A 26,542-nucleotide genomic window follows, 5' to 3' on the forward strand; every position below is an offset into this window, starting at 1 on the left:
TGAGAAGTTTATTCCAAACTGTAAAGATCCATACATCAGTGAACATCTGGTTAAAAGATCATGGCATGAAACAGTGCAATAAATGTGGACAAAATGGAGACCACAGCATACTAAAAAAGAAGGGAGGGGCTAACAGACAAACTGAAACTACAGGAAGGAGAGGCAGAACAAACTTGAACTTTTTTGTTTTTAATTTGTAGTTAGAATTCCAATTCCAATGGGTTAATCTACACCAGGACGTTTTCTTGAGGCACGTTTATGACATTTATCCTAAACGTTGCTTGCAACGTTTGAAAAATTGAACCGCTAGGTTAACGCCTGGGAAAACGCAGGTAAACGCTTCTATTTTTTTCAATAGGACCCTTACCTGCGGTCTCTCGCGCTTTCAAGCACTTAATATGCAAATTAATAAAGAATGTGGAAAAACGCGGCATAGGCGGTTTCGAGCATTTTAAAGGCAAGCTTTAAAATGCTAATAAAAGTGCATGAAAATAAATATAAACGCAATAGGAACTTTTCATGCTTTTTAAAAAAAACGTCCTTGTAGACCCAGCCTAAGTCTGGCTGATCAGTTGCATGGTGTTAAAAGTACATCATATCCTCCAAGTTCTACATACAGATGATGTATACAATTCAAATAATAAGGCCTGAAATTTAACTTTACAAAGAATTGCCTCATAACCAATGGATTTCAAAGTAAGCATGCATAATCAACAAGGCATTTTTTATGTTATGATAATTGTGCCATCTCTATAATTAATTTGAACTATCTTTATCAGGTTTTTTAGGTAAAGATGATGTAATTTCCAATGAAAACAAAATTCAAGAGGACCATGAGAGCCACCGTGTTAAGGTGAGACATAAATTAAACGGGAAAATAACTGGTAAACAATACGAGTGGGAGATTGTAGATTAGGTACCTCCTAGCTTTAGAAGTTAAACAAAAGGGAAGTGACATGCAGTGCACAGGGAGTCAATTATATTAAAATTAGTCAGTTATATGTTAGTATGGCTAAATAGTGAATACTGCATTTGAGTGAGTGCCTAAATGTTTCTGGTGTTTAGGGTCTGCAACAGAGTTCCGAGGTTCAGCTCCAATATACCTTGTGGATGTGCTGGACCATTTTGTCTAACTCCTGGGATGAGCCTATTTGATTTTAAGATTGGTTCTAAAGTATTGTTAAGTGTAATTACCACAGATGTTTCAGACAATAGGAAACATTTTCTGATAAACACTTTATACATGAAAGTAATTTAGACAATAAAACCAAGAATACACGTATGCTAAATGAATGCATGATACTTTTTTGCATGGTTTGTAATAGCTAATGTGCCAAAATTCAGTTGCATGTGATTTTAAAAAATCTTCTAAATCTTCCAAAATTTCGATTCGCATTAAATTCAATGGGATGACATTTGTTGGCTTTACGGAAGGCTACAAAAGCTAATATTTAAATGGCATGGAATGCCCTCTTTTTTTACCCACAGTTCTGGATTGCCTTTATAGTGGCCAGGGAACAATCTTGTAGTGGCATTGCAGGGCATATACCTCCAATTGGTGGGTTTGTCTGTTTGCTGTTTTGTCTCTGTAATGTAAGGGTAACTTTAAATTACAGGTTTCAAGGGATGCCAAAAAACTGTATATGGTGTTATGTAACTATCAAAGTTGTCAGGGACAACTATATAATTGAACAGTAGCATCTCCAAAAAATGTTATTGAAATTTTAAAAAATTCTGCTGCTTCTAACATCAAAATGGTGTGTTTCTTTGTCAGGCTAGCACTTTATGCTGTGCAAGCCTGGGGAAGAAACTTGGGGTGAAATAGTTTATCATAACCTGAAAGTGTTATCAGAGGGAGATTGGCAGCAAAGCAGTAAACCTTCAACTTGCAATACTGCTATTGACTACCCCAGGAAAATTTTCCCCAGAGCCTAGCTCAATTGACTCACACAGGTGTCAGTTATCCGTGTATTTAAGCAGAATTAAACTAAAACTAAGGTGTCAGTTATCTCTGTATTTAAGCAGAACTAAATTAAACCCTGGTATACACTTATATCCCCATTCCTTCTCAGGCTGCTGCCATCTTCTTTCTTCTTCTCTTCCTTTTGATTGGCTGGGCTGACATAACTGTCACACAGGAGTTTTTTCAGCCCTGACAACTGCAAGTGAAGCTGGCATGTGTTGGATATCCCAACAACTAATGCAATAAAATTTTGAAAGCTCAAGTGAGTGATCAGGCACGTAAGCATGCTTTTTTCAGGAGAATTTTTGTTAGGGCTATGCCCCCTGGCAGCTAACAAGGGATTGCCTAGGGCTAGTAACCATACTAGCCACCAGACTACTTTGCTGCGGGGAGAACACTAGGTTGCGGCCTCTAGGCTCTCCCCACCAGGGGCGAGCAGAACAGAGGGCTTTGGTGTAGGGACAGCCAAGATTAAGTACTGAAAAGGACAACGAGAGGTGAGGTTTTGCTATGCCCCCTGGCAGCTAACAAGGGATTGCCTAGGGCCAGTAAGCCCAGTAGCCACCTGACTACTTTGCTGTGGGGAGAACACTAGGTTGCGGGCTCTAAGCTCTCCCCACCAGTGGCGAGCAGAAAAGAGGGCTTTGGTGTAGGGACAGCCAAGATTAAGTACTGAGAAGGACAACGAGAGGTGAGGTTTTGCTATGCCCCCTGGCAGCTAACAAGGGATTGCCTAGGTCCAGTAAGCCCAGTAGCCACCTGACTACTTTGCTGATGGGAGAACACTAGGTTGCGGGCTCTAAGCTCTCCCCACCAGTGGCGAGCAGAAAAGAGGGCTTTGGTGTAGGGACAGCCAAGATTAAGTACTGAGAAGGACAACGAGAGGTGAGGTTTGAGCAGGCGGCTGGCAAATGTAGGCACAGGTCAGGGCAGACGGCAGGCAAGCGTGGTCTGGGTTCAAGCACAGGGCAGGCAGCAGCAGCAGAAAAACATAGTCAAGGTCCAGGCACAGGTCAGGGAAGGGGGCAAACGAGCGTAGTCAAGGTCAGGCACAGGTCGAGAATCCAAAAAGGCACAATATAGCGGAGTGTAACTGAGCAACCAGAGCCTGGAATCAGAGAGTATAAATAAGGCTAGCAGCCAATAGCCGGACAAGGTTGGAACGAGGAACTCCTCTGCCCATTGGCTGCTGCACATACTCTAAAATCCCCTTCATCTGTTGTTGGTTCCTGATCTGACCTGTGCATGCTTGACCTGTGCCTGGTATACCCTCAGTACCTCACTGCATCTGCCTGAACTATTGTTACCTGTCTTATCCCTTAGTACTTTGCTAACCCTGTTTGGGGGTGTATGTAAGTGGTGGCTACCTGGAATCAGCCTGCAGCACAACATCCTCGTCACTAAATCCTGTGGAGAAGACCAGGTTGATACTTAAACTCTGCTCTTCATTACACACAGGGCCCAAAAAAAAATAGCCTTTCTGGACAATTCTCCAATTGTCACGTTTCAACCACTATGTGATACACAGTTTACAGTCTATTAACGGAAACTGGGAAGTCAAGGTTCAGGACAGGCTCCAAGCAAGCCTAGTCAAGAACAGGAAAAAAGTGGCCAGGGAGACATTAGTGTAGGGTAATCAAGTACACTGGAACAGGGACTCAGGAACTGTGGAAAGCAAGAACACATGGACCCAGTACATCATGAATTCTCAATGGCAGGGGTTTGGGACTTCTGTTGAGACAGAAGAAAGATTAATTGATTTGTTGATTGATAGGCCAGGCAGTTTAGGAGACTGTTTTAGGAGTTAACTCAGCAGCAGGTGGCCAATTTCCATATCCCCTATAATTTAGAAACACTACAGGCTGTAGCAAGGTAGGAGAAACACATGTTCTGGTAGAATACAAGTGTCAGTTTAGCAACAGCCTAGCAGGACTACAAGTACCAGATTTGCAGGAGCTTTGCTACAGATCCGTGACAGTACTACCCCACCCCCCTTTTGCCAGGGTGACTAAAATCATAAGGTGAACCCAATACTTATCTTAAGGACCATCTTGCTCAAAATTGCACAAGAGAGAGCCAAGCTATCATTAAGTGAGACTCATAGAGGTCCAAACCTTCAAAACTGTCTATCAAAACTGAATCCTATAGAACAAAGCCGATTGGTGAGAACCCACTTAGAGGAACGCGATACAGTTACTAGTAACTAGTAGTTGCTTATTGGGCAACTAGCCTATATGGCTAAACCAAGCCCCCTCAAGATTTAAAGAAAAATTTAGTAGTCTCTCAGAATTAGGAGCTGCAGAATGTTTCCAGGTGCACAGACAAACATATTGGAACTGACTGTAGCCCTAAGAATCTTTTAAAACCAAGCATACAGAGAAAGTCTTCAGTATTTTGAATTGTTTAAGTAAAGGAAACAATCCAGCTTCCTCTAGCAAGTGTGGCTTGGGGGAAAATCATCCATACTAAAAGAGGTAACCCCGAGCCACACTCGGGGTAGAATTGCCAGGTAGTTTCAAGTGTTACCTGGTCCCCACGTTCCCGCGGTGTTCTCCAATGATGCCCGCGGCGTCCTTCGGCGATGCCGAACAGGCTACACAGATACTTGCCGGCATCTGCGTCCCCGGCGTGTGAACCTGTGCCTCCTTCTTGCTCACTTTCCTTGCAGCTCCCTGCTGCCAGCACCATCTCTGCCTCTGGATCCAACACTCTGTTTACTTCCTGCTCCAAGTCAGGTGATTCTCTGTCCGCTGCTCCCTTGCCTCAGAGTATTCTGCAGACACGCTCCCTCTGCTGGCCAACATCTAAATATCACTTGAGACCATGCCAGCACTTCCTCTGCTGATTTCTGCGGCTCACTTGATCCACGCCCATCTTCCCTTCATAAGGAAGTGACCTGGCAACAGGAAGTTGCCCAAACAAGGAGTTCCTTTGGCTTTGCTTCCAGGGTATTGTTGTTTATCTCTATCGTTCCTGATTCTCCGTGTACCGACCCCGGTTCGTTCCTGACTACTCCTGCTTGCTGCCCGTCCTGACCTCTTGCCTGTTTCCTGACCATACTTGTTCGCTGCCAGTCCTGACCTTTTGGGTTATCTGACTACCCTCCTGGATTTCCTTTTTGTACTACGCTTCAGTCCCTGCTTGTTGGCAGTCACCTGCCTTGGCGAGCACGGGGGCCGCAACCTGGCAGTAGCCTGCCGCACAACATCCTCACCTCTAGAGGCTCTGGAGAAGACCAAGATACTGCTTAGATCCTGCACCCTATGCACATCTCCACCCAAAGGGTGGGTGACACAGTGGGTCCACCACTTTGCCTTGTGGAGCCGTGACAGTACCATTTTGACGTTTAAAAATACTTATTATTCATACCGCCTGGGAGGGTAAACAAGGCAACAACTTGGCAAGTCTGGTCAGCACTGTGTGGTGCATAGTTGGGGCATAGCTTCTCAATTCTTAGTTACTTTAATCACTGTTATATTGTTTCCTGCAACCTGCCAATGTCTGACAAAAGATAGAGGACTGGTCACGAGGTGGACGCTGACAAATAGTTTAAGTAGCTTTTCCTTACTGCATGCAAAGCTTTTTAATTAAAGTTTGACAAAGCTCAGTATGGGATGCCTGTATGTCCTCATCTGAACCTACTGTGTCTGCAATGAAGCTATGAAAGTATTTATTCCATTACCAGGTATGTTCATAGCTGGTTACCTTACAGCAAAGGCTTTTTTGCCACTGTATTATCACAATGTGCCCATCTTTTAGGGTAAGATGACTAGAAATGGTTCTCATAGTGCCCCCTCCTGATATTTCACCTTCTGAATAAATTGTATTATTCTATCTACAAGAATTGAAAGCATTTAGACAGGCTCTTCATTCCTCCAGTACATTATGGGTGGGCCAGACCCTCTATCCTTATTCCAGGCTGGAAATCGATGGTGGCTGGGAAGCACATTGCTAGTTATATTAATAATAAAAGGGAGACTGTTGAGACAGTGGTAGATTTGGTGCCTGAGGCCAGGTGGCACAGAAAGGGAGGCTCAGGCTTTTAAGATAGAAGGTACTGGGAGAACCTAGGAGTCCTTTTTAATTTGTAGGTCCATGGGTCCATTGCCTCTAAAGAGAGTGTTAGAGCGAGAGCCAGGAGGCTGAAATGTATGTTATTTTCTGTTAGACTGTGATGACACTGATAGATGAAAATTATAGTGAATGTAAAAGTGTCTTTGTCCTCTGGTGGCTGCTAAGGACTGGTCGCAATAGAGGAAGCATTAAATTTCTTGTTGCAGAATGTACACCAGCAAGCCGGCAATGCCCTACAGAAGACAAAATGACTATTAGTGACCAAGTTGGCTAGCACTGGGGCCATGGTGTCTGCCATGGCCAAGCCTGGGTCCAACAGATACAGGCTTTGGACACTGCAGGTAGCACTGCTGAGTATCAGTGGGTGCAAGCCTCCCTGTAAGGGAATGTCACAACAGCCCTGAAAAGGTAATAAATGGTGTGCAGTTTAAAGAGCCTGACTGCACTCCATACATTGCATCTGCATTGCAACAACTTGTTTTGGCAGCAGTAGGTTGTCTTCTGCACCAAGAGTAAAGAAATAGAACTTAAAAGATAGAGGAATGGTTATGGGAAAACCTACATATGAGGAAAGAGACATTTTCCCTAATGTTTTGCTTCCTGCAAGTACAACTGAAGCCTGAGAAAGCAAAATATTCTATACTTGTTATAGCAAGGGTCTCCAAAGTGTTTCATGTGGAAAACTTCCTCCACATATGAGTGACTCTGCTCTGCTATTCAGAAGGAATTCATCTAGAACTGGTAAGATTGTTTCATTTATTAAAAATGCAGGACAAAAAAGTGATAGTTGCAGTTTGTTACTTTAAAGGACTGGAGTGGTATCCTAAGGCAATACAGTGTTTTTTGGTTGGGAGAGCTGTTGCAGATGTTAGATCCAGTAGCCCCAGGGGTGTACTTGAGGGGCCATAGGACCGGCCAAAGGAATACATTGTCTTGGTTAAGTTTGGATTGTTCAAATTTGGTCCTAATGATTATACTAATATTTATAACCAGGTTAGTGATAGGGGTTGACAAGTAGTGGGACTTACTAACTAAAGGGGAGGGGGAGAGATAGTAGAGGAAGGTTCGGTCATTCTTGATGTGCTCAGATTGTAGATTAGGTCCACTAATCTATCTACAGCCTTAAACTTATATTTGCTATAGTCTTCATATTGTATATTTGGATTTTGTCGTAGGTCTGGAAATCTGGTTGATTTTGGGGCCATTTTACATTTAGGATCAGTATCTTCAGGGTTTCATCTTTCTGCAATTAACTAAGGATCATCGCAATTTATATTTTCCTCATATAATATTGTTAGGTCTTTTAATATTTTAAAGTCGATAGACTCGAGATCAGCCCACTCCTTTGGAGCTCCTTCTTCATCTTGTGTTTTTTTTTTATCAAAAAGTACCCAATAAAATGATTTCAGTTCAAATAATTGAATATCTTTAACAAATTCAAATTTGTCAAATATGTGTGTAGGACAAAAGCTGAGGCCTAATTGTAGGACCTTAGTCTTGATTTTAAACAAAGGATATTTGAAAAAATGTATGACATTTAGTGTGTCAGGTGAGGTAGTCTGAGGTGGCTGTGTGCCTAAAAAAGGAATAGAATGAAGGGCAGATCCTTTTGGCCTAGTTTCTGCACTAGGTGATTGTGTTGTGGGGAGAGCCAGTGAGTGTTGTGCAACTGCCTGTGTGTCAGATGTATGTGAAAATTGTGTATCAGAGTCTGAATCTCTTATCTGCCTACTATTCTCCTTTTGCTCCTTGTGCGTTGTTTATGTTTTTGTTTTTCTTGGCCTGAAGAGTCAACCTTTTGTCCTTTTACACCCTGTTCTTTTGTGGAAGTAACGTTATATGGAAATTTAATATTGGAAGAGGCTTGAGAAGAATTTTCTGATTCACTTTCGTCAATATTATCTGATTGTTCCTCTATTCTGCGTGTTAGTCTACAGTAGTGTTCAGACTGATTTTGGCATTTATATGCCCTACCAGTAAGACAAGCTTGCTGGTCCTTAAAAAACTTTTTTTCTTTATTTGAGAAAAGTTCAGAATTAAACTTATCCAAAAAAGTTTTAATTTCCATTTTCCTTGTTTCAAATGTTTCAGAAGATAGAATTTCAGTATAATTGGAATAAAACTTATCTAGTTCTAGCTCAGCTTTAATCAGTTCTTCACTATGATATTTTATCAAATTTTCCATAAGTTGGATAGAACATTGTCTCAAAGTGTTCTCCCATTCACCTTCATTTGGTGTATTATTTTTTACACTGGGAAAAATCTGTACCCTCAGACCCATGGGATTACAGTTTTCAACAATATATTTTTCCAGAAAGTATATATGCCCGTATTCAATGGATTTCTTTTTATATAATCCTTTTACTTTGTAAGTAATGGCATTGGTTTCATATTCTTTTTTTCATATGTGAAGAACAATTTGATTTGATATTGGCAGCAAAATTTTCCCATGCTGTCCCTCTTAGATCCATAGTTAGAGGTACACAAGCAACAAACAACAGCATCTGCAAAATCCTCAGACAACGGTGTACTAACTACAAGAAAAAAGTGCACACAAAAAGTGTGCTACATATACAAGGAATACATAAAGCCAAAAAGCTTACATATGACAGAGACAGTCATTAACCCCTAAGCATAAAAATTCTTATGTGCATCAATCACATTATTTATATTTATAATTTGTTTTTACTATAGATTCCAGTAAGGGTATCTGTAGTAGATTTTAATATTTGAAATATGAAGCAAAGGCAAGATTCAAAATTGTATACACGCTATACAACCTGGTCTTACAAGTGGGTGTTTTCCACCCCAAGTACTATATCACAAATGTATTTTAGAGTAGAGGTCAGGTTGTAAAGATTTCTCAAATATGTGCACATACCAACAAGATATCTTAGACTTACAAGTATCACAAACTAATTACGGGACTTTTTAGGCACAGAATTTAAAATAAATGAAAATATAACTTTTTTATTTTGAAAGTTTAAAACACAGGTAAAAGGTTAACAATAACTACTACACAATATATAAAAACAAATATATTTTCACATCATGGCAAGGTCTCATTAAAGGCGGATGGAGTCTTTGACTTTTCTACGCGTTTCGCAGGTTTAAACCCGCTTCATCAGGAAATTATTGAGACCTGACAACATATAAGAATTAACAGTATCTAGTTGACAATTATTTCATTACATTAATAAATGCTTTCAAACAGGTATTTTACATTCCAATTCTTGGAAAATGTTGACAACATGTTCTTTTTGTCAACATTTTCCAATTGTCTAGGAAATTAGCAGCTTTAGTTTCCTGCAGGATCCAGGAAGTCAGGGAACCTTCCTTGTAAACCTTGGTGGTTATTAGGTCACATGAAGATCCCTTTTCCTGGCCAGTTCAAAAGGAATAGCATAACAAGTCACAGTATAAGAACCGCAGAAGGCAGAAATTTCCTCCCGATCAAAACTCTAGGAGTTGAACTTTAGGGCTATCTAAGGGTCAATTATCTAACAAATACTGAACAAGTGGGTATGATCACCCAAATCTTACATGTGGGTGGGATTAAAATGTGAGATCCCTCTTATTCAAGGTTGCCTGTAAAACCAATTCTTTCGTTTTGAAGAAGGTGGGTCAGACTATTATGTTCCTATGGTGGTCCATCTGTTTTTTGTGGACCGACTGCCCGGTGTATGCTGTCAAATTCTAGCCTTTCGATGGGTACCTTTGGGAGTAATTCCTGCAGCAGCATGGTGACAGAACCAGATAAATCTAATATAGATTCTGGCAGCCCTCTAATTTGAAAATTGCCCCTACTATGTCGATTCTCCTTGTCTTCCAAACCAGTCGGCTGTTTGCAGCTCTGACTGAAGATTGGACAGATCCTGTTCATGGGAGTCAAGAACTGTGATGGTGTCATCCATTTTATGCTCTAGATCATTATTTCTGGAGCCCAGATCTTGGATTTCTTTGGTGAGGCTATGGGACAGCCTGTGTGAGCACTTGTTGTAGCAACTGTTTAAATTGCTCCAATAGAGTGGTGTCCCTGCAAGCAGCACTGGCTTGAGCGCTGGGCAGTGATAGAGACGACCTGGTGGTACTGGTGATGGGTGATGCTCGTGTTCCAGCTCAGTGTCATCCACCACCTTGCACGTGGCTGTGTGAGTGGATTGGAAGCCGAAGTCTGCGTATGGGATCTGGTGATTCCTGTGTTTTTCCCTATGGGGACCCATAGTATTCCGCAAGCGAACTGTGAGTCATAGAGGTGCCTAAACTGTTCACCTTACCAGCATCACACTCGGATGATGTGGAGCACACTCAGATGGCACTCATCTTTGGCTACTGTGACTACCCCACACCCAAAATGATTTGGAAAGAATGGCTGTACCAGACCCTCCATTCCTTCTCCAGACCAGAAACTTGGGGTAGCTACTAAGCACCTGGCTAGTTATAATAAAAGGTAGTGTGTCTTTGAGACAGTGGTGGAGTTGGAGCTTTAAGCCAGCTGGCTCAGGCAGAAAGGCTGGTTGAGGCTCTGGGAAGGAAGGTTCTGAGAAAGGGCCAATGTGACACTGATCATGGCAGCTGAAATGTGAATTAGAGTTGGGAATATTTCTATCAAAGGAGATTGTTTAATGCTAATCAAACAGACATAAATTTGTATATGTAGTTTTTTTTTTTTTTTTTGCCTTAATGGTAGTAGATATGTTGATTAAGAAGACATGATCCTGGTGATGGCCATTACCTATTTAATACAACCCAGTCTTACATGGTTCAGTTTTGTTGAGCAAATGCGCTGAGTGGTGTTGTTTGGTTTGAATGATCTCTAATACACCTCATGTCTTTCGATAGAGGAAAGTACATTAAAAAGTTTATTACTCGCTTTAACTAAATCTAATTTAAAAAAAAAAGATGCTTAACTCTTTATTTACACCATTGTTTTGTGTGCTGCAGGAAGTGCTGGGTTCTAATCCTGAAAAAGAGGTGGAAGATGAGCAATATTTGCAACAAAGTGAAGATGAAATGCTTCACTGCAGTGTGGACATTGATGGTAATTCCTTTTTTGGAGTGTTTGTGAAAAAGAAAATAGCTTGGAGGGCTTGGTGGGGTGGCATTTGCAGGTCTAGTGGACCTGAATGAAGATGCCTTGTCATTCATGCATAGCAATAACTACCTGCATTCCATGACACATGGTGGGCTTTATATAGTTTCAGACCAGTGCTGATGCTAGAAAATGTGAAAGGTTGTGTTGCAATGAGCCATAAGATCTGGCAGTAAGTACAGCGGATGGCTTCTTTAGGGCAACCCTGTCTTTATTTGAGCTTTCTTCTTTCCTTTGTACTGATGTTTTAAAATGTTATTACTGAATTTGCAATGTAATTGTCAGTACATAGTCCCATCTTTTGCATTTTTATTGTGCTGTATTTGGCTTTAAGTCTATATTCTGTTTGCAACAATGCATATAATGTATAGTGGGCAGATTTTTTTTTATTTTTATTTTTACTGATCTTATAACTGAAAGTCACTCAACTTTGGACGCTACACTCAAACAAAATGCCAGACAGAGTTTAAAGGACTAATCAGAATTATTTGTGGTTTCCGTGAAGCTCATTCCATTAATGACTGATCATATCTTACACTGATTCCGTATGGAGGCAGTCATATTGTTAGATGTGGGGCTTTGCTTCTGTTTTTCAGAGCCTCCAGAAATACAGTGAGCATCACAGTAATGAGAAAGTATAATCATGTGTTTTTTGTAAAAGGGAAAAATTGTATATTTTAAAGAAAAATTTCTCTAAAAGCTAGGCAAACTATAAATTCACTATGAAGTGAATTTATATTGACAGCTTGGGAATTAATTCCAAAGCCCCTAAACATGTTATTATCTCCAAAAAACATTTTCCAAATAATTTCTTCAAAGTCCTTGAACATGGTATTGCCAATAAAAAACAAATCTTTAGGGAACCTACTGCAATATGTACCAAGTGAAAAAATGTAATAAAAATGTAGTTTTTACAGAACTAAAAGTTTAGTTATAGTCAGGAAACCAACTTCACCAGTAAGGGTGATCTGTAAGAACCAATGTCCAAAATTCAAAATAAACCATTTTGTTCCTCTAAATTGAATTTACAATTGTCAGGGATCTATTTGTACCAGACTTTAGATGTAGCTTTATTAAATACACAAATCTATTTTTGTTTTAAAGCTATATGTGATTTTTGTTAAATAAAAAAAACAAAACCTGTGTGGGGTTCCCAGTTATTAAACACCATGTACAGCTATAGAAACAACCTCCAAATCTCTCTACTTTTACACATTACGGTGTAATTTAGCTACAATTGTTTTTATGAAGAAGTTGTGAATTAAACTTTACACATTTAAAGGGACAGTGCCATGTCACTGGTAAAACAACTTTAACTGTGTAGAATTGTGATGCTGATAAAAGGTATAATCTCATGGGTTTTTTATTTACTGAAAATGTACATATTTTTCACTTGGAAATTATGCCTCTTGCCTCTCCCCCAATTTTAGTACCCATACTATGTTCAGAGGTGTTGCAATTAGTTTAAAATTTCAACAGGTTGCTTTAAAAATGCTGTTTAATAACTATACAGGAGGTACATTGTTTACAGGAAACATTTCACTTGAGCCATGTCCCTTTACCCCTCCCCTTAAACAGTAGACAAGAAAGTTTGCAAAATTTTGCATAGGCACTTATTTTCAAAAGCTATTTGCAAAAATACATTTCTTTCATCAATTTTCAATTGTCACTAGTAGATATATAACTATATCTCCAAATTTCTTGAGACAATCTGCAGTGCCTTAGATTCATGCTGTGGATATTCCAGCAATGAGACATTAGGAACAGGATTGCATAGGTACAGCTATATATCAGAACGTTGTTATTTTTCAGGAGGAATTCAAGCCAAAAAACACATATTTTTATATATATATATATATATATATATATATATATATATAAAAATAACACATTTTAACACAGTGAATCTTATTTTTTTAAAAACCACATCCAATTTAAGGTTTGTATCTGTATGTGATATTCTTCCTGGGTGAACAGTTATTAGGGAATAATTTTTGGTTTGAAAAATGGTGGCCATTATGTGTGGTAATTTGTTCATGCATTTAGGTTCATGATAAATGTGATGTTTCCACACACCATTTGCAGGTTTTCTCTCCATTAGGTCACTAATGTTGGGTTATTACTGTCATTGCTTACAATATAACATTACACTTTCATTTTCAGACTAAGCATTTCCACATACAATAGGTATGCTTTTATTTTGATGGTGGATTTCAGATTGGGGATTTCCCTAGCTTTTCATCTTACAGTACTAGCATAGGTCCAAACAGGACTTGTCAATAATTTTAGCTTCCTATACCTCTTATCAATTGATTTTTTTTTTAATGAATTATTATAATAAATCGTAAGAGTGGGTTTGTATGCTTGTATTTATGCTACCCAAATAAAGCAAATATCTCATGGCTTACTTTTCCTCTTCCTTTGTTTTGTACTTTATTTCAGGATCTCATCATTTATATAAGGGATTTGTCAATCACATTAAACGCCCAATGAATGCTTTTATGGTATGGGCCAAAGATGAACGGAGAAAGATCCTACAAGCATTCCCTGATATGCACAATTCTAGCATTAGCAAAATCCTAGGTGAGAACATGTTTGTGGTAAAGAGATGTCTAGCCAAAAGTAATATTTCAGCTTTCTTAGATGCTGTAGTATAGAAGTTTTTTTTTACTTGTATCTGAATATATGTAGCCAATGGGCAACTGAAATAATTTTTTTTTACAGAGTTTGTTGGAGGAAACAAAATTCTATTATTTTATATGTTGCATACTGCTTTCTACAGGTCTTGTTAGGGTTAGGCTTTACTACCCATATCCATTGAATAACTTAGCTTCCTGAGAAAGTAGGGCATCTTATTCCAGCTATGATCTAGGCCGTATTACTGATTAAATTACCCAAATGTTGTATTGTCTGTATGCATAAACTGTTATTGCCATTTGTAGGCCTTCTGCTTTGTCTTAAAGACCCTTTCCTGGCCTCATTTTGTGAGGTTCTTATTAAATCTGCTATTGCACGGGAAGAGGATGGGGCTTTTCCAGGACACATTAAAACAGCTCTACTGCATCTTTATTTTGGTACTTTATTTCTTTTCTTATCCCTATCTCATTCTATCCGTTTTGGCTATGCCACATTGGAATACACATTAGGGCTCTGTGTTTAACACAGTAGTAATTTGTCCAAGCCTTTGTGAGTCCTCACTGCCTGGTCACATGGTTCTTAATTGTAGGTATCTGCCCATTTACACCTGGTTACTAACCATTTACTTGCCCTTGACTGTGCTCTGAGTGGCTATGTTACACATAAAGAATGATGACTCTTACCTCACACTAATTTTTACATGTCGTTGGCTTTCAGCCTTTGTGATTAAGCCCTGCACTTTCCATCTATGTATTTTCCTCTCTTCTAATTCAATGGATTTGGTGTTGATCACACAGGACTGCGATGATTTTTTTTCAAAAGTTTTCACTGATTTTTTGTTTTTAGCGGCTCTAAATTTTTCCATCATGTAAGGCTTTCCTGCAAATTGCCATAATTAATCTGGCCAATTATTAGTTATTATTCCTAAGAAATTATCTAATTTTGCTGTATTTGCATGGAAGAGCTTTGACAGTGGTCCCAAGGTCCAAGAAAAATATTTTCATTTTGGGGTGCCTGTGGTCTGGAGGGAGCCTCGCAATCACAGCAAACAGTTTGGGCCAAAAAAAAAGGAAAAAGCAACTTGGCTTTGGTTCAAGAAAGCGGTCAACAAATTCCTTGGTAACCATACGAACCCAAACTGGGAGCCCATCTTTGAAAATATGTTTGCAAATTTAGAAGAACTGGGTTGTTCAAAAAGCCTTAAGCTGCATTTCCTCCACTCTCATGTGGATCACTTCTTGCAGAACTTTGGTGTGGTGAGCGAAGAGCAGGTTGAGCGGTTCCATCTGGATATAAAAAAACAAAAAACAAAAGGAGGTACCACGGGTGGTAAAACGTTAGCATATTTGCTGACTATTGCTGGAGGCTGCAACAAAGCCCCGGGAAAAGTTTTTAAGAACAGCAAAAATGCAATTGAGTGCATGTGTTTGTCATGAAAATATTTTACAACAGAGATTAATCATAAAATTGTAAAGTATAGGTTATGTAAGTGAAGACTGAATACATCTTTGCAGTGATCAAAACATTTTTTTCTAGATTTTTTTCCTTGTGTTTTGTGGGATGTTATTGGATAGATGGGTGATTTCAGCACTCCAAGAAACATAAGGAACAGTTGAGATATTGAAGACAATTTTCAAGTCTTTAAATTTTGCAGACTTGTGTTATGCATTTCTTCACTTGGTATTGTACCTGCTTTGAGACACACTGTCCTCACCTCAGTCTTGTTTCTGTACAAATCCTGCAAGAGTCCTCAAAAACCCTTTAGAAAACTTCCAATTTATAGGAAAAGATCTCATCTCTTGTAAACGTTTTAAAAAGAAGGCGTGGAACAGCTCATGATCCAAAGCATACCACATCATCTGTAAAACATGGCTGGGGCAGTGTGATGGCTTGGGCGTGCATGGCTGCCAGTGGCACTGGGACACTAGTGTTTATTGATGATGTGACACAGGACAGAAGCAGCCGAATGAATTCTAAAGGGGGTTCAGAGACATACGGTCTGCTCAAATCCAGCTAAATGCAGTCACATTGATTGGGAGGCATTTCATTATACAGATGGACAATGACCCAAAACATACAGCCAAAGCAACCCAGGAGTTTATTAAAGCAAAGAAGTGGAATATTGAATGGCCAAGTAAGTCACCTGATCTGAACCCAATTGAGCATGGATTTCACTTGTAAAGACTAACCTTTATACAGAAAGGCCCACAAAGAAACAGCAACTAAAAGCTGCTTTAGTGAAGGAATGGCAGAGCATTAAAAAGGAGGAAACCCAGTGTCTGGTGATGTCCATGAGTTCAAGACTACAGGCTGTCATTGCCAGCAATTGGTTTTCAACCAAGTATTAGAAATGAAATTATTCTGCTATCATCCACCACTGTTGTCTTCCGTGGATGTTCCAGGACTTTTGGTGTTGCCGAGTTCACCAGTGCTTTGTTTCTTTCTCATGATGTAACAAACTGTAGATTTTGCCACTCCTAATATTGTAGCAATTTCTCGGATGGGTTTTTTCTGTTTGCAGCTTAAGGATGGCTTGTTTCACCTGCATGGAGAGCTCCTTTAACCGCATGTTGTCTGTTCACAGCAAAATCTTTCCCATACAAGCACCCCCCCTCAAATTAACTGCTTAATTGATAATGACATAATAAAGTAATTGCCCAAACCAGCCCATGAAATAGCCTTTGTGTCAATTGTCCAATTACTTTTGAGCCCCTGAAGTGAAGTGGAAAAAAAAAATGGCTTTAGTTCCTCACATTTTTATGCAATCTTTTTGTTCAACCCACTGAATTAAAACTGAAAGTTGAAAATCTGGGTTGTTTCATTTAAAATAATTGTAGTAATGTACAGAACCATAATTAGAAAAAAGTTGTCTCTGTCCAAATATTTATTGACCTAACTGTAAGTCGTATGTCATGCACAATTTATGTAACGATTTTAAAAGAGCATTAAAATATCTTACATGATGAGGATATTAATGATTGTAATATGTTTATAGGTCTCAATAACTCCTGTTGAAGCTTGCAAGGACCCACAAAATGAGTTGAGACTAATAATCAATGAATTGAAACCTACATCCAGTATCTGTCTTGCCTGAAAAATTGGACTTAAATACAGTCCTTAGGCTCAAAATACTACAAAGACAGAGATTTAAGCAGGGTTTTTGGCACAAACGGTGTATTAAACATATATTAACAATGTTTATATTAGGATTTGTCAATTATAAAAGGCCACTGTACACAATTAGTGGTCGGGTATAATAATTGAAGTCATATGATTACTTAATACTTAATAAATATGTCTAGTGGAAAAAATTCCTTTGTCTGTGGTTGAACCCCAAGGATAATAAGGTGGTTCAAACCAACTTTTGATTACTGTGTATTGTATTAAGTAATCATATGACTTCAATTATTATACCCGACCTCTAATTGTGTACAGTGGCCTTTTATAATTGACAAATCCTATTATAAACATTGTTAATATATGTTTAATACACCGTTTGTGCCAAAAACCCTGCTTAAATCTCTTTGTGGTTTTTTGATCTATTCAATTATAAGGGTAGGCACGTTATTGTCCTATTTATAGTAACTGTGATATAATACCACCATCATCATATTTCCATTACAGTCCTTAGGCTGACTGGTGGAATGTTTTTATGTTTTTCTATTTCTATGTTTTCTTTATTAGAATGTTTAGTTAATAAAGTTTGCTGGCATTTTAAATATGTATTGTAATGTTTATATTTATTTGGCCAGATCTAGTGGGGGAAAATTATATCGATAAAGGTTATACGCATTTGTGAGACAGACTTTAATTCTCCTCACTTACTGTAATTTTAATTCTAAATACTTCTTCGTAATTATAAAGTAACAAAGCCTTAAATCTTGTATAGGGTACTTTAAATCAATATAGCCGAGGCCTGTTTCCTACTTTGGCAAGTTAACAGTGGCTAATTTGCTGATGACTGGTGTTTTTTGTCACTGATGCAACGTTCCATAGGAATCCAAAAAGTAAAAGCCTTGTAAACGTTATATGAAGTAAAGGGATATTTGACTTTAAATTCTTGGTTCTTTTCTAATATGTGTTTTGCAAAAACTTCTTCAGGTGGGTGAGAATTGTTATACAAGGAATATATATGATTGTTATATAAGGAAATATGTTTGAAATGGTGTGATGCATTTAAAGAAATAGAGATATAACAATAATAATAATAATGATCTGACATTGTAATGTAAAAAGTGAGAGAAAAGGAAAGAAAAGGATTTAAAAGTAGGCATTTAAATGTATATGGAAAAAAGTACTAAAAACCCAAGAAAATAAAATACAATATTTGAGAAACATAGATGCAAAGTCATACACCAATCAAATATTCAAAAGGCTACCCCTGTGTTTTTTAATCCTATTTATATCTAAGCCAGATTTTCCCAAGCTTTCCATATCCTCTTTTACAAAATATATATTGTTATAGAATAATTATGATTATCCTTAGTAGGTCATACTTTTTTTATACATTTATTATTGAAAGAATTAAATTTCTTAGATGACTGAAAAAATTGGTTTATCTGATCGTTCTTTTGACAAATATTTGAAAATTAGATATGCTTCAGTAGCCCAATACTTTCAGTGTCATCTTTGTGTTACTCTACAGTAATTAAAATGATTTTCTACTCTAGTACTTCAAAGGCAGTAATTTCTTATATTTATTGTATCTTAATAAATAAATATCTATATGTGATTTATTTATTATAAAGTATTGAGTTGAGGATCATGTTAACTTGACAGAAGATCAATGGGGGACAGGTGATGTCATTTCATCAATAAAATACACTTACCTGCCAATTCACAATCTTTTAAAAATACTCGCCCGTACTTGCTCTGTTGCATGCACTGACATTTTCACCTGGTTCTCTTTGTCACACTTACCTCATCCTCAGTGTCTCTCTCCTGTGCATGCGGGCAGGTCTCCAAGTTTAATCAGCATCACCTTTTCCTGTCAGTCAATCAGGAGATAACCTTTCAATAGCTCTTGGTATTTAGCTGGCTCAGAACAATGTGTCTCCAGACTACTGCCAAACCCCCTAGCTCTGCAAGTGTTCTCACGCTGTCGTCTGATTGTGTTTTTCACAGCACAGCTCCTGTTGTACCCCTTGTTGTTCAGTCTGCTTCTTCCTCTGCCCGTTCCCTTGTGCATTTTCTGTATTGCTGTTCCTGTGTCCCAGGTGACTGCCTACCTTCCCTGGTGTGCCCAATGACCGCAACCTGGTAGCAATCTGCAGCACAACATCTTCACCTCTAGAAGCTCTGGAGTAGACCAGTCTGGTGCTTAGATCTGCACCTTATCCACCATTCAGCAAGCCATAGTGCACCCTAAAGGCCCTGTCTCCCCAGGCATGATACTCTTTCAGGTTTAGAGATCCCAGCAGGCAGCAGTATGCCGGGATACCTGGCATCCTGCATTGAGCTGGACAAAAGCCACTCAGTGTGCATTTCAGATTGCAAACATGCAGGTAAGTATGTTTTTTTGCAAAAGTGATATCATCTGTTCCTTCTGGAATAAACTGCCTGCCTACTCGTTTGGTCTTTGAATGAGCCATTGTAACACCTTGATTATTTTCTTTGTCAGCCATTCTGTTGTACATTTGCTGGTGAACTTGGGATCATTGTCCTGTTGCATGACATTCACATTTGACTCTAGAATACTTTAATTTACAGAACAGTTCATGATTCACTCAATGACTGCTAGTGCCCAGGTCCTGTGGCTTCAAAACATAGCCCAATTTGTAATTTCTCCACCATACCCGACAGTTGGTATATGGCATTTGTGTGATATGCTGTATTTGGTTTTCAACTAACGCAGTGCTGAGTACATATCTCCATTTTGCTCCCGTCTGTCCAAATACTTGTTCAATCTTCTTCCAATTGTACTGTTATGAACTTTAACATTTAAACATTTAACATGTTGATATCTGTAGAGTCTGAGATAAAGCTCTTTTTTACAATTTCTCTAAGCATTGCATATTTTAACCTTGGGTTGAATTTGCTAGAACCTCCCCTCCAGGGATGATTGGCAGCAATCTTGAATGTTTTTCACTTGTAAATAATCTTTCTCACTGTAGAATACTGGATTTCAGATTGTGCCAAAATGGCTCTATAACCCTTTCCACATTAATGGGGGGCAACAAGTGCTTTCTAAGATAACTGCTGATTTCCTCCTTGGTATTGTTTTAACTCACACCTGAATGTGCCAGACCAGCAAAGTGTCAAAACTTTTTCTTTTAGGTGGTCACAATTGCTGATGATCAGTTAATCATGTCCACGTAATTCCTATAGAAGTGAAAAGGGTGTACTTTTTTTTTTCATACACTACTTCTGCATTTTGACTTCTTTCAGTATCACTTTCACAGTCTTCATCTCCCTGCCTGCTGTGACTGAGATGAATAATGAGTTTAGCTAGGAGAAGTCTTGCCTTTTGCTACCTTGTGAAAACATGCATAATGGAACATCTTTCTGTCTGCTACCACATATTGGTGCCTGTGCCCTCCCTCCTGCTTTCCATAGTTTGGTAAAGTATGGATCTAGACCCACTTGTGGCTGGTCTTTTGTGAGGCCTCCTTTCGTTGCTAGTCTTATTTTAACCTGATGATGTTTTAAAAACTATCACATGTCAGCACATTTACAATAACAGAAAACTAACAAATTTTAATGCAACAATGGGTAAAAAAGTAACCTTTGTGTAATTGGAAATATTAAATGACTTGGTTAACAGTCACATTAAAAGAAAAACGGCAAATTTCATTAGCGGCAACGGTAACAATTTTTTTTTTTACCAGGTTCTCAGTGGAAATCTATGACCAATTCTGCAAAGCAACCATACTATGAAGAACAGGCCCGCCTTAGCAGACAGCACTTAGAGAGATATCCAGACTACAAATACAAGCCAAGACCCAAACGTACATGTATAGTGGAGGGGAAAAAGCTAAGAGTAGGAGAGTATAAAGCCCTTATGAAGACTAAAAAACAGGATTCAAGACCTGGATACATACTCACGTAAGTGCGCACAGATCTACAATATTTCAATGCATACAGTTTAAAATGTATATTTCTCTGTTCTCCATATTAACTTAGAAAACTGCTAATAATATTTACCAACATTTGGAGTTACTCCACTATAGTTGTAGTGTTTCCACTGAAGTGTTAATATTAAAAAAAAAACAGTCAGGAGATAACTGTCCTTATTGGTATGTACATCAAAGGAAGGCAAAGCAACATGTCATTATGCCTAATGTCTAGCCCCCCCCCCTTTTTTAACAGTTCTTTTTATTTATTAGATTAAAAGGAATTAACAAATTCAATACCACCAGAATATATTACAGTCAAAGCTTCAACAGTTATGAAAGTCAAAGCATCAATTATGTTGACAAAGAATTAACAAAGATAGTTATCATTACCATAAACAATACCATGTGCTCACATGAGTACACAAAATGAAGCTATTTAAACATAAAGAGAAGGGGAAGGGGGAATAAAAGGTAATGTTTCTTCCATTTTAGGAGGCTGCTGCATATTTTCCAATGTCTTTTGTGTTTCTTGTACCACCTAGAGCAAGCTATCTTTCAGTATAAATAATATATAGTAATAGTAAATGCCTACAAAGCTACCCAGATGCTTCAGGTCTGTCTTGACATGGCTGGGTTGGTCAACCCTTCTACTCCAGCAAGTCTAGTCCTAGTTCTCTCCAGCATAGGGATGGGAGAACTTGTTGACATTGATTTTGTTTTTCCAAAGATACTGTTATTGTTCACAGCAAACTTTGTTTGTGTGAGGGAAACTTTGGTATTACTTTCTTCCTATTTTCACAATCATATGCAAATTACTGTAGAAAAATGGCATAATGAGTCAGCAGGATCATATGCCAATGCAGAAAAAAAATGAAAAGAAGGTCTTTTAATGTGGCTTTAAGAGGGCATTAAAATACATGAACTCCTAAATTAAATAATCTGACTGTGGATTTTTTTTATTTTACAATATGCTTGTCCTACAAAAGTGGCATCCCAATCTGATTCATTTTAGTTTAATAAAAGGCTACTTTGGTAACTGGGGATGCAATTTAGTGGGTAATAGGCCTGATTTAAAAGCATCAGCCACAGTTTCAAATGCTATATTAAAGTTTCCTTTACCTGCAATAGGTAAAGATAATAATGTGGTTCTTTGGTGCACGTTTCTTGGCCACAACAGTGTGGTGATCCTCTGCTAACAAATGGCAGCAATAGTGGCAGCAACACAATTTGAATATGTGAATTACCACGCATTTATGCATCACGGGAAGCCAAGTGAAAGTGTCCAAAATCTGCACACATGGTGTGGAACCAGTAACCTGAGCCAACAGCAGGCAGAAAGTGGATAAAGTTATAAATAACTCTCAGCAGTTAAGGCCACTCTGTAGGACAATCCAACAGCAGAAAGTCAGTGACAAAGTACAAGATGAGATTTGTAACTCAGAAACAGTGGATAAACAGCAAGCCAATAACCAGGCAAAGCAAATGGGAAGCTCCATGGTTTAAACAGAAAGTCAGTTATCCAGATTAGGAATGGGAACAGAAACTGGTGCAAGTAATCAGTTTCTAGGAATCACTAAGCCAGTATCAGGTAAATTATCAAAAGTGCAGTGACAGTCATGTAAGATAGCAGTTTACCATAGAGAACCCCATACTTCAAATCCCAGCAAAGTCAGTCACTGAAAGAAAGATTAAATCTGGTGAACAATAATTTTTAGGCATTTCTGGATTTCTTCAAAGAAATTATGTCTCCTTTGTATATGATGTCCCTCTTTTCTTCTTCCAAAGATCTCTCAAGTGAGACAATACATGGTTCAGTTCCATACCCTTAAAACAGAACTAGCCTGGGTCAACAAGATTTACAGGTACCTTCAGCCAGGGCTTATAAGAGTAAATGTAAATATAACTTGGCTGGTTGTGAGCTTTTTACTGCCTTTGACAATCTGTTCTCTTAGGCCATACAAATAATTTTTTATTAATACTTTTTAAAAGCCTTTTTATATATTTTCAAGCAGCTCTGGACATAATCCAAGGTCATAATCACTTAGGAGTTAAAGGGTTAAAGGAACCACACAAAGAATCCAACAGCTAAAACAGTCAACATAGCACTTGTGCTTTTTTTACAAACCTTTAACCTGTAAACATATACCCAGGCACATCCTAATAAATTCTGGTGATACATACAGTGGTTTGCTGTATTCACATTCGGATCACATTCTCCATACCACCCCTCCCTAACCCTAACTGGGTTAGTAGATAGTCCTTTTCCTGGAGACAGAAGGTTCATGTGAATAGATAATGTCCGGGATGGCTAGCAAGGGGGGAGTTAATAATGTGTGATACAATGGAGATGTCAGGGAACAAGAACTATACTAAAGTTAAATGGAATTCTTTAGCTTGAATTCCTCTCAACAAACTAATTTTTTTTTTTCCAGATCACAGAATTCAGTGCCAAACCCATCGCCATTGGGGTTGCATTCACAGCTTCTAACAAAAACTGTGTCCCAGGTACCCACTTCTGAAATATACTTGACCAAAGATGACACTATGCCAGTAATTATCAACACCAGGAGCCTTCAGGACCTAGAAGGAAGTATGTTGCATATGCAAAGTAATTCTTCAGACTCTAACAAGACTAATAGTGAACTCTTGGTTTTAACAAATTAGGTGAGGGTTTCCAATATGTATATATTTTTCCCTTTTCCACTTAAATTGTACATACACATTGAGATATGCTTTGTTGCCTAACTGACTCAAAGGCATTATGTCTTTAAATTTAAAATATGTTTGTAACATACATATATTCCTTTGTAACAAAGCTGTTTTAAAATAAAACACTTACATTTTAAAATAATTTATTAAAATTCTCCTGTAGTTGTTTTGAGAACCTGGCTGTGAGGGAATGATTACACAACAAGTGGATATTATATTAGTATATTGTACACAGAGTCATAAATGCATGAACATTGTTGATAGACACAATTATATTTCAATAAACATAAATAAAACAATCAGTGGGACAGACAATTCAACCATAAACTCCATAGCTGCCTTTGGTTTCAAGCGTCAGTCCCCACACAGTTCTCTAATAACTTCTGCGGTTTGTTATTTTCCTGCTCCTAAAATCTCAATGTTCGTTGTCAACAGCTTTTTTCTTACAATTAAGTAACTTCCCAGTACAACACTTATATCAAAATATTTCTTTAAATTACTATTTTTTTGCAATTCATTCCAGGGATTGTTGCATGCCCATTTCCCCATGCTGATCCAATTATGCAGACTTTATGTGGGAATCTTCCAAAAATATTTACATTCTAGACCCTGGTTATAGTTGACTAGAGAAATGTCCAGCCAAAGTGATGCTCCTGTGTTTTGCAGCACCCTTCACCATAATTATGAATTCCAATGTGAAATTCAGTAATTACATATGCTGTGAAACCTTCACAATAATGTTAAAAAGTAATTTTGGACAAACTTCTGACTGCAATTAAAATATCTATACATGTGCATACATATATATTTATAGATGTAAACTTTGGGAGATCCGGACTCTCCCAGCTTACAGGCTGCACAAAGCCATACATTTTTATGTTACATACGCTTTTCTTTATGAACAGTGTTTAAAATATATACATATATACATTTCTCTATTTTCTAAATAAACTTCTGATATGCCATTTGGGATAGCTAGGGCTTTAGATGGGTGAGTTGGTAAATCAATAGCTGATCCTTTGGACCATATGCTGGATCTTCCTGTGAATAAGCTATTTAAATTATTACAGTGCTTTTTTAATTTTTGTTTGCTAAGGCAAGATAGAAAGATGAGGAATTGCATACACAAATTTACTATTCGTATGCAACATATTATAAAACTGTTTTTAATTATTATAAATTGTGTTTTATCTTCAACATTGACAAATTATATACAGTTTTTTTTTAAGTCTTCACAATTGTTGTTTTAGCTTATGCTACTTATTTGTTCTCTTTTGTCTATGCAAGCTTTAAAGTCAACCTCTGATCAGGACATAGGCATGAATGTATTTACATTTTTACATATTTCTAATATATATATATATATATATATATATATATATATATATATATATATATATATATATATATATATATATATATATATAAATAAAGAATTTGTGAATTTCTTTTGTGTCCAATTATTTATGTGCTAAGAAGTAAACAAACAAAATCAGTTCCAAAAACTTAAATTGTAATGCCGTTTTAAGGGATATTCACAGTGGTGACAGAAATATCTTTTTATATCATGAAATCTAGGAAAAAAACTCTGTGTGGACAACTTTTCATTCGTAATCCAAGCTGCATATACATACAGTGGTTACATAATAAGTCAGGTTGAAAAAAGACGCCAGATTCAGCTACTAGAGAAAAAAATATATTACAAACTAGCATATTCCAGTCAAAACTAAATACATTATTAATCCAGAGAAAGAAAAAAAGCTATGTAAGCATTTGCTCCAACAATCAGTCTCTGTTGTCTTTACCTTAAAACATATTTTTACCCAGTTATATTCTGTGCTCCAAAAAAAAAAAAAACAGCCCTTTTTCTAAAAATATTCTAAAGAATGTGCCAAAATAGAATGTGCTTCCTGAATAGGCATATTTCACATTTTCACAGACCTTACTGTGAAGAATCCATTCCTTATACGAAGATTGAATAATCTAATTTACAGCACTGCGTAATATGTTGGCGCTATATAAATCCTGTTTATTAATAATAATAATAATAGTAATAACAAAGGTCTGTGAAAATGCAAAATATGCTCATCTACTTTTCCTCTTTTCCTCTTGCAATGACCTTAAAGTGAAGCGAGTTCTTTATATGGATCATTTATATATTTATATAGGATGATTATAGCCTCCCTTAAATGCCTCTTCTCAAGGAAGAATAGTTTCAGTTCAGTTAATCGCTCCTCATAGCTGAGCTTCTCCTTTCCTTTTTTTTTAGTTTAGTTGCCCCTCTCTGCACTCTAGTTCACAATTTTTTTTGTGAACTGGTGCCCAATATTGGACTGCATATTCCAGATGAGGTCAGACTAATGCTTTGTACAGTGGCAAGATTTATGTTTCAATCTCTGCAGTCTATGCCTCTTTTAAAACATAGGTACATAGTAGGTTAGGCTTAAAAAATACATAAGTCAATCAAAGTCAACCACTTAAGAAATAAACATATGCCAGATGTAAAACCCTATGGACATAGTTGCTCCAGAGGAAGAGATTTGAGGTTTACACCCAGTAGCAGTTCTTCAACAATTGGCTGGAGATGTGGCCCTGCCCATGGAAAATTCAGTGACAGTCAGAGATCTAATTGAAAGAAGAATGGAGGGAGATCTCAAGTTAATCTACTCCACTGCTGGGTTAGCTAGTCATTCGGCAATTTTGCTCTCCTCAGTATCGGGAGCTTTGTTGGCTTGGCTTGAGATGTCTAAAGACGCCCTGGTAAATGGAGCAGAAGGTTCCTAGCAGAAGAATCTATCAATCTAGTCAAGCTGTCAACAAAAATAGGGGTTTTGGTGGAAGCAAGTAGAGCTCTTTGACTATGGCAATGAATGGCAGATTCAGTATCAAATCAAGCACTGTTCTATTCCTTTTGAATTAAAGGTTCTCTTTGAGGCGAATCAGAGTTATTGCCCCTGATTCATCATTGAAATCCGCGATCGCTGGAAGCGCGATAATACGCGCGACCCGCGA

The 26,542-nt window shown here is 37.8% G+C and overlaps 1 protein-coding gene across 3 annotated transcripts in view; it reads left to right on the plus strand.

Moving 5' to 3' along the window:
- SOX13 (SRY-box transcription factor 13) overlaps positions 1-24,854 on the plus strand; it is a 62,702-nt gene extending 37,848 nt beyond the window's left edge. For 2 of the 3 annotated variants that reach the window (XM_072424568.1, XM_072424546.1), the window contains exons 9-13: positions 780-853; positions 10,982-11,078; positions 13,572-13,712; positions 20,594-20,810; positions 23,254-24,854. In XM_072424568.1, coding sequence (XP_072280669.1) covers positions 780-853; positions 10,982-11,078; positions 13,572-13,712; positions 20,594-20,810; positions 23,254-23,485 — 761 coding nt within the window. In that variant the 3' untranslated portion in view covers positions 23,486-24,854. The remainder of the gene's footprint in view (positions 1-779; positions 854-10,981; positions 11,079-13,571; positions 13,713-20,593; positions 20,811-23,253) is intronic. The other variant, XM_072424557.1, reaches the window with a different exon arrangement.
- Positions 24,855-26,542: the final 1,688 nt, after the last annotated feature.

The sequence above is a fragment of the Pyxicephalus adspersus genome, chromosome 1, assembly GCF_032062135.1.
Source record: "Pyxicephalus adspersus chromosome 1, UCB_Pads_2.0, whole genome shotgun sequence".
Classification (NCBI taxonomy): domain Eukaryota; kingdom Metazoa; phylum Chordata; class Amphibia; order Anura; family Pyxicephalidae; genus Pyxicephalus; species Pyxicephalus adspersus.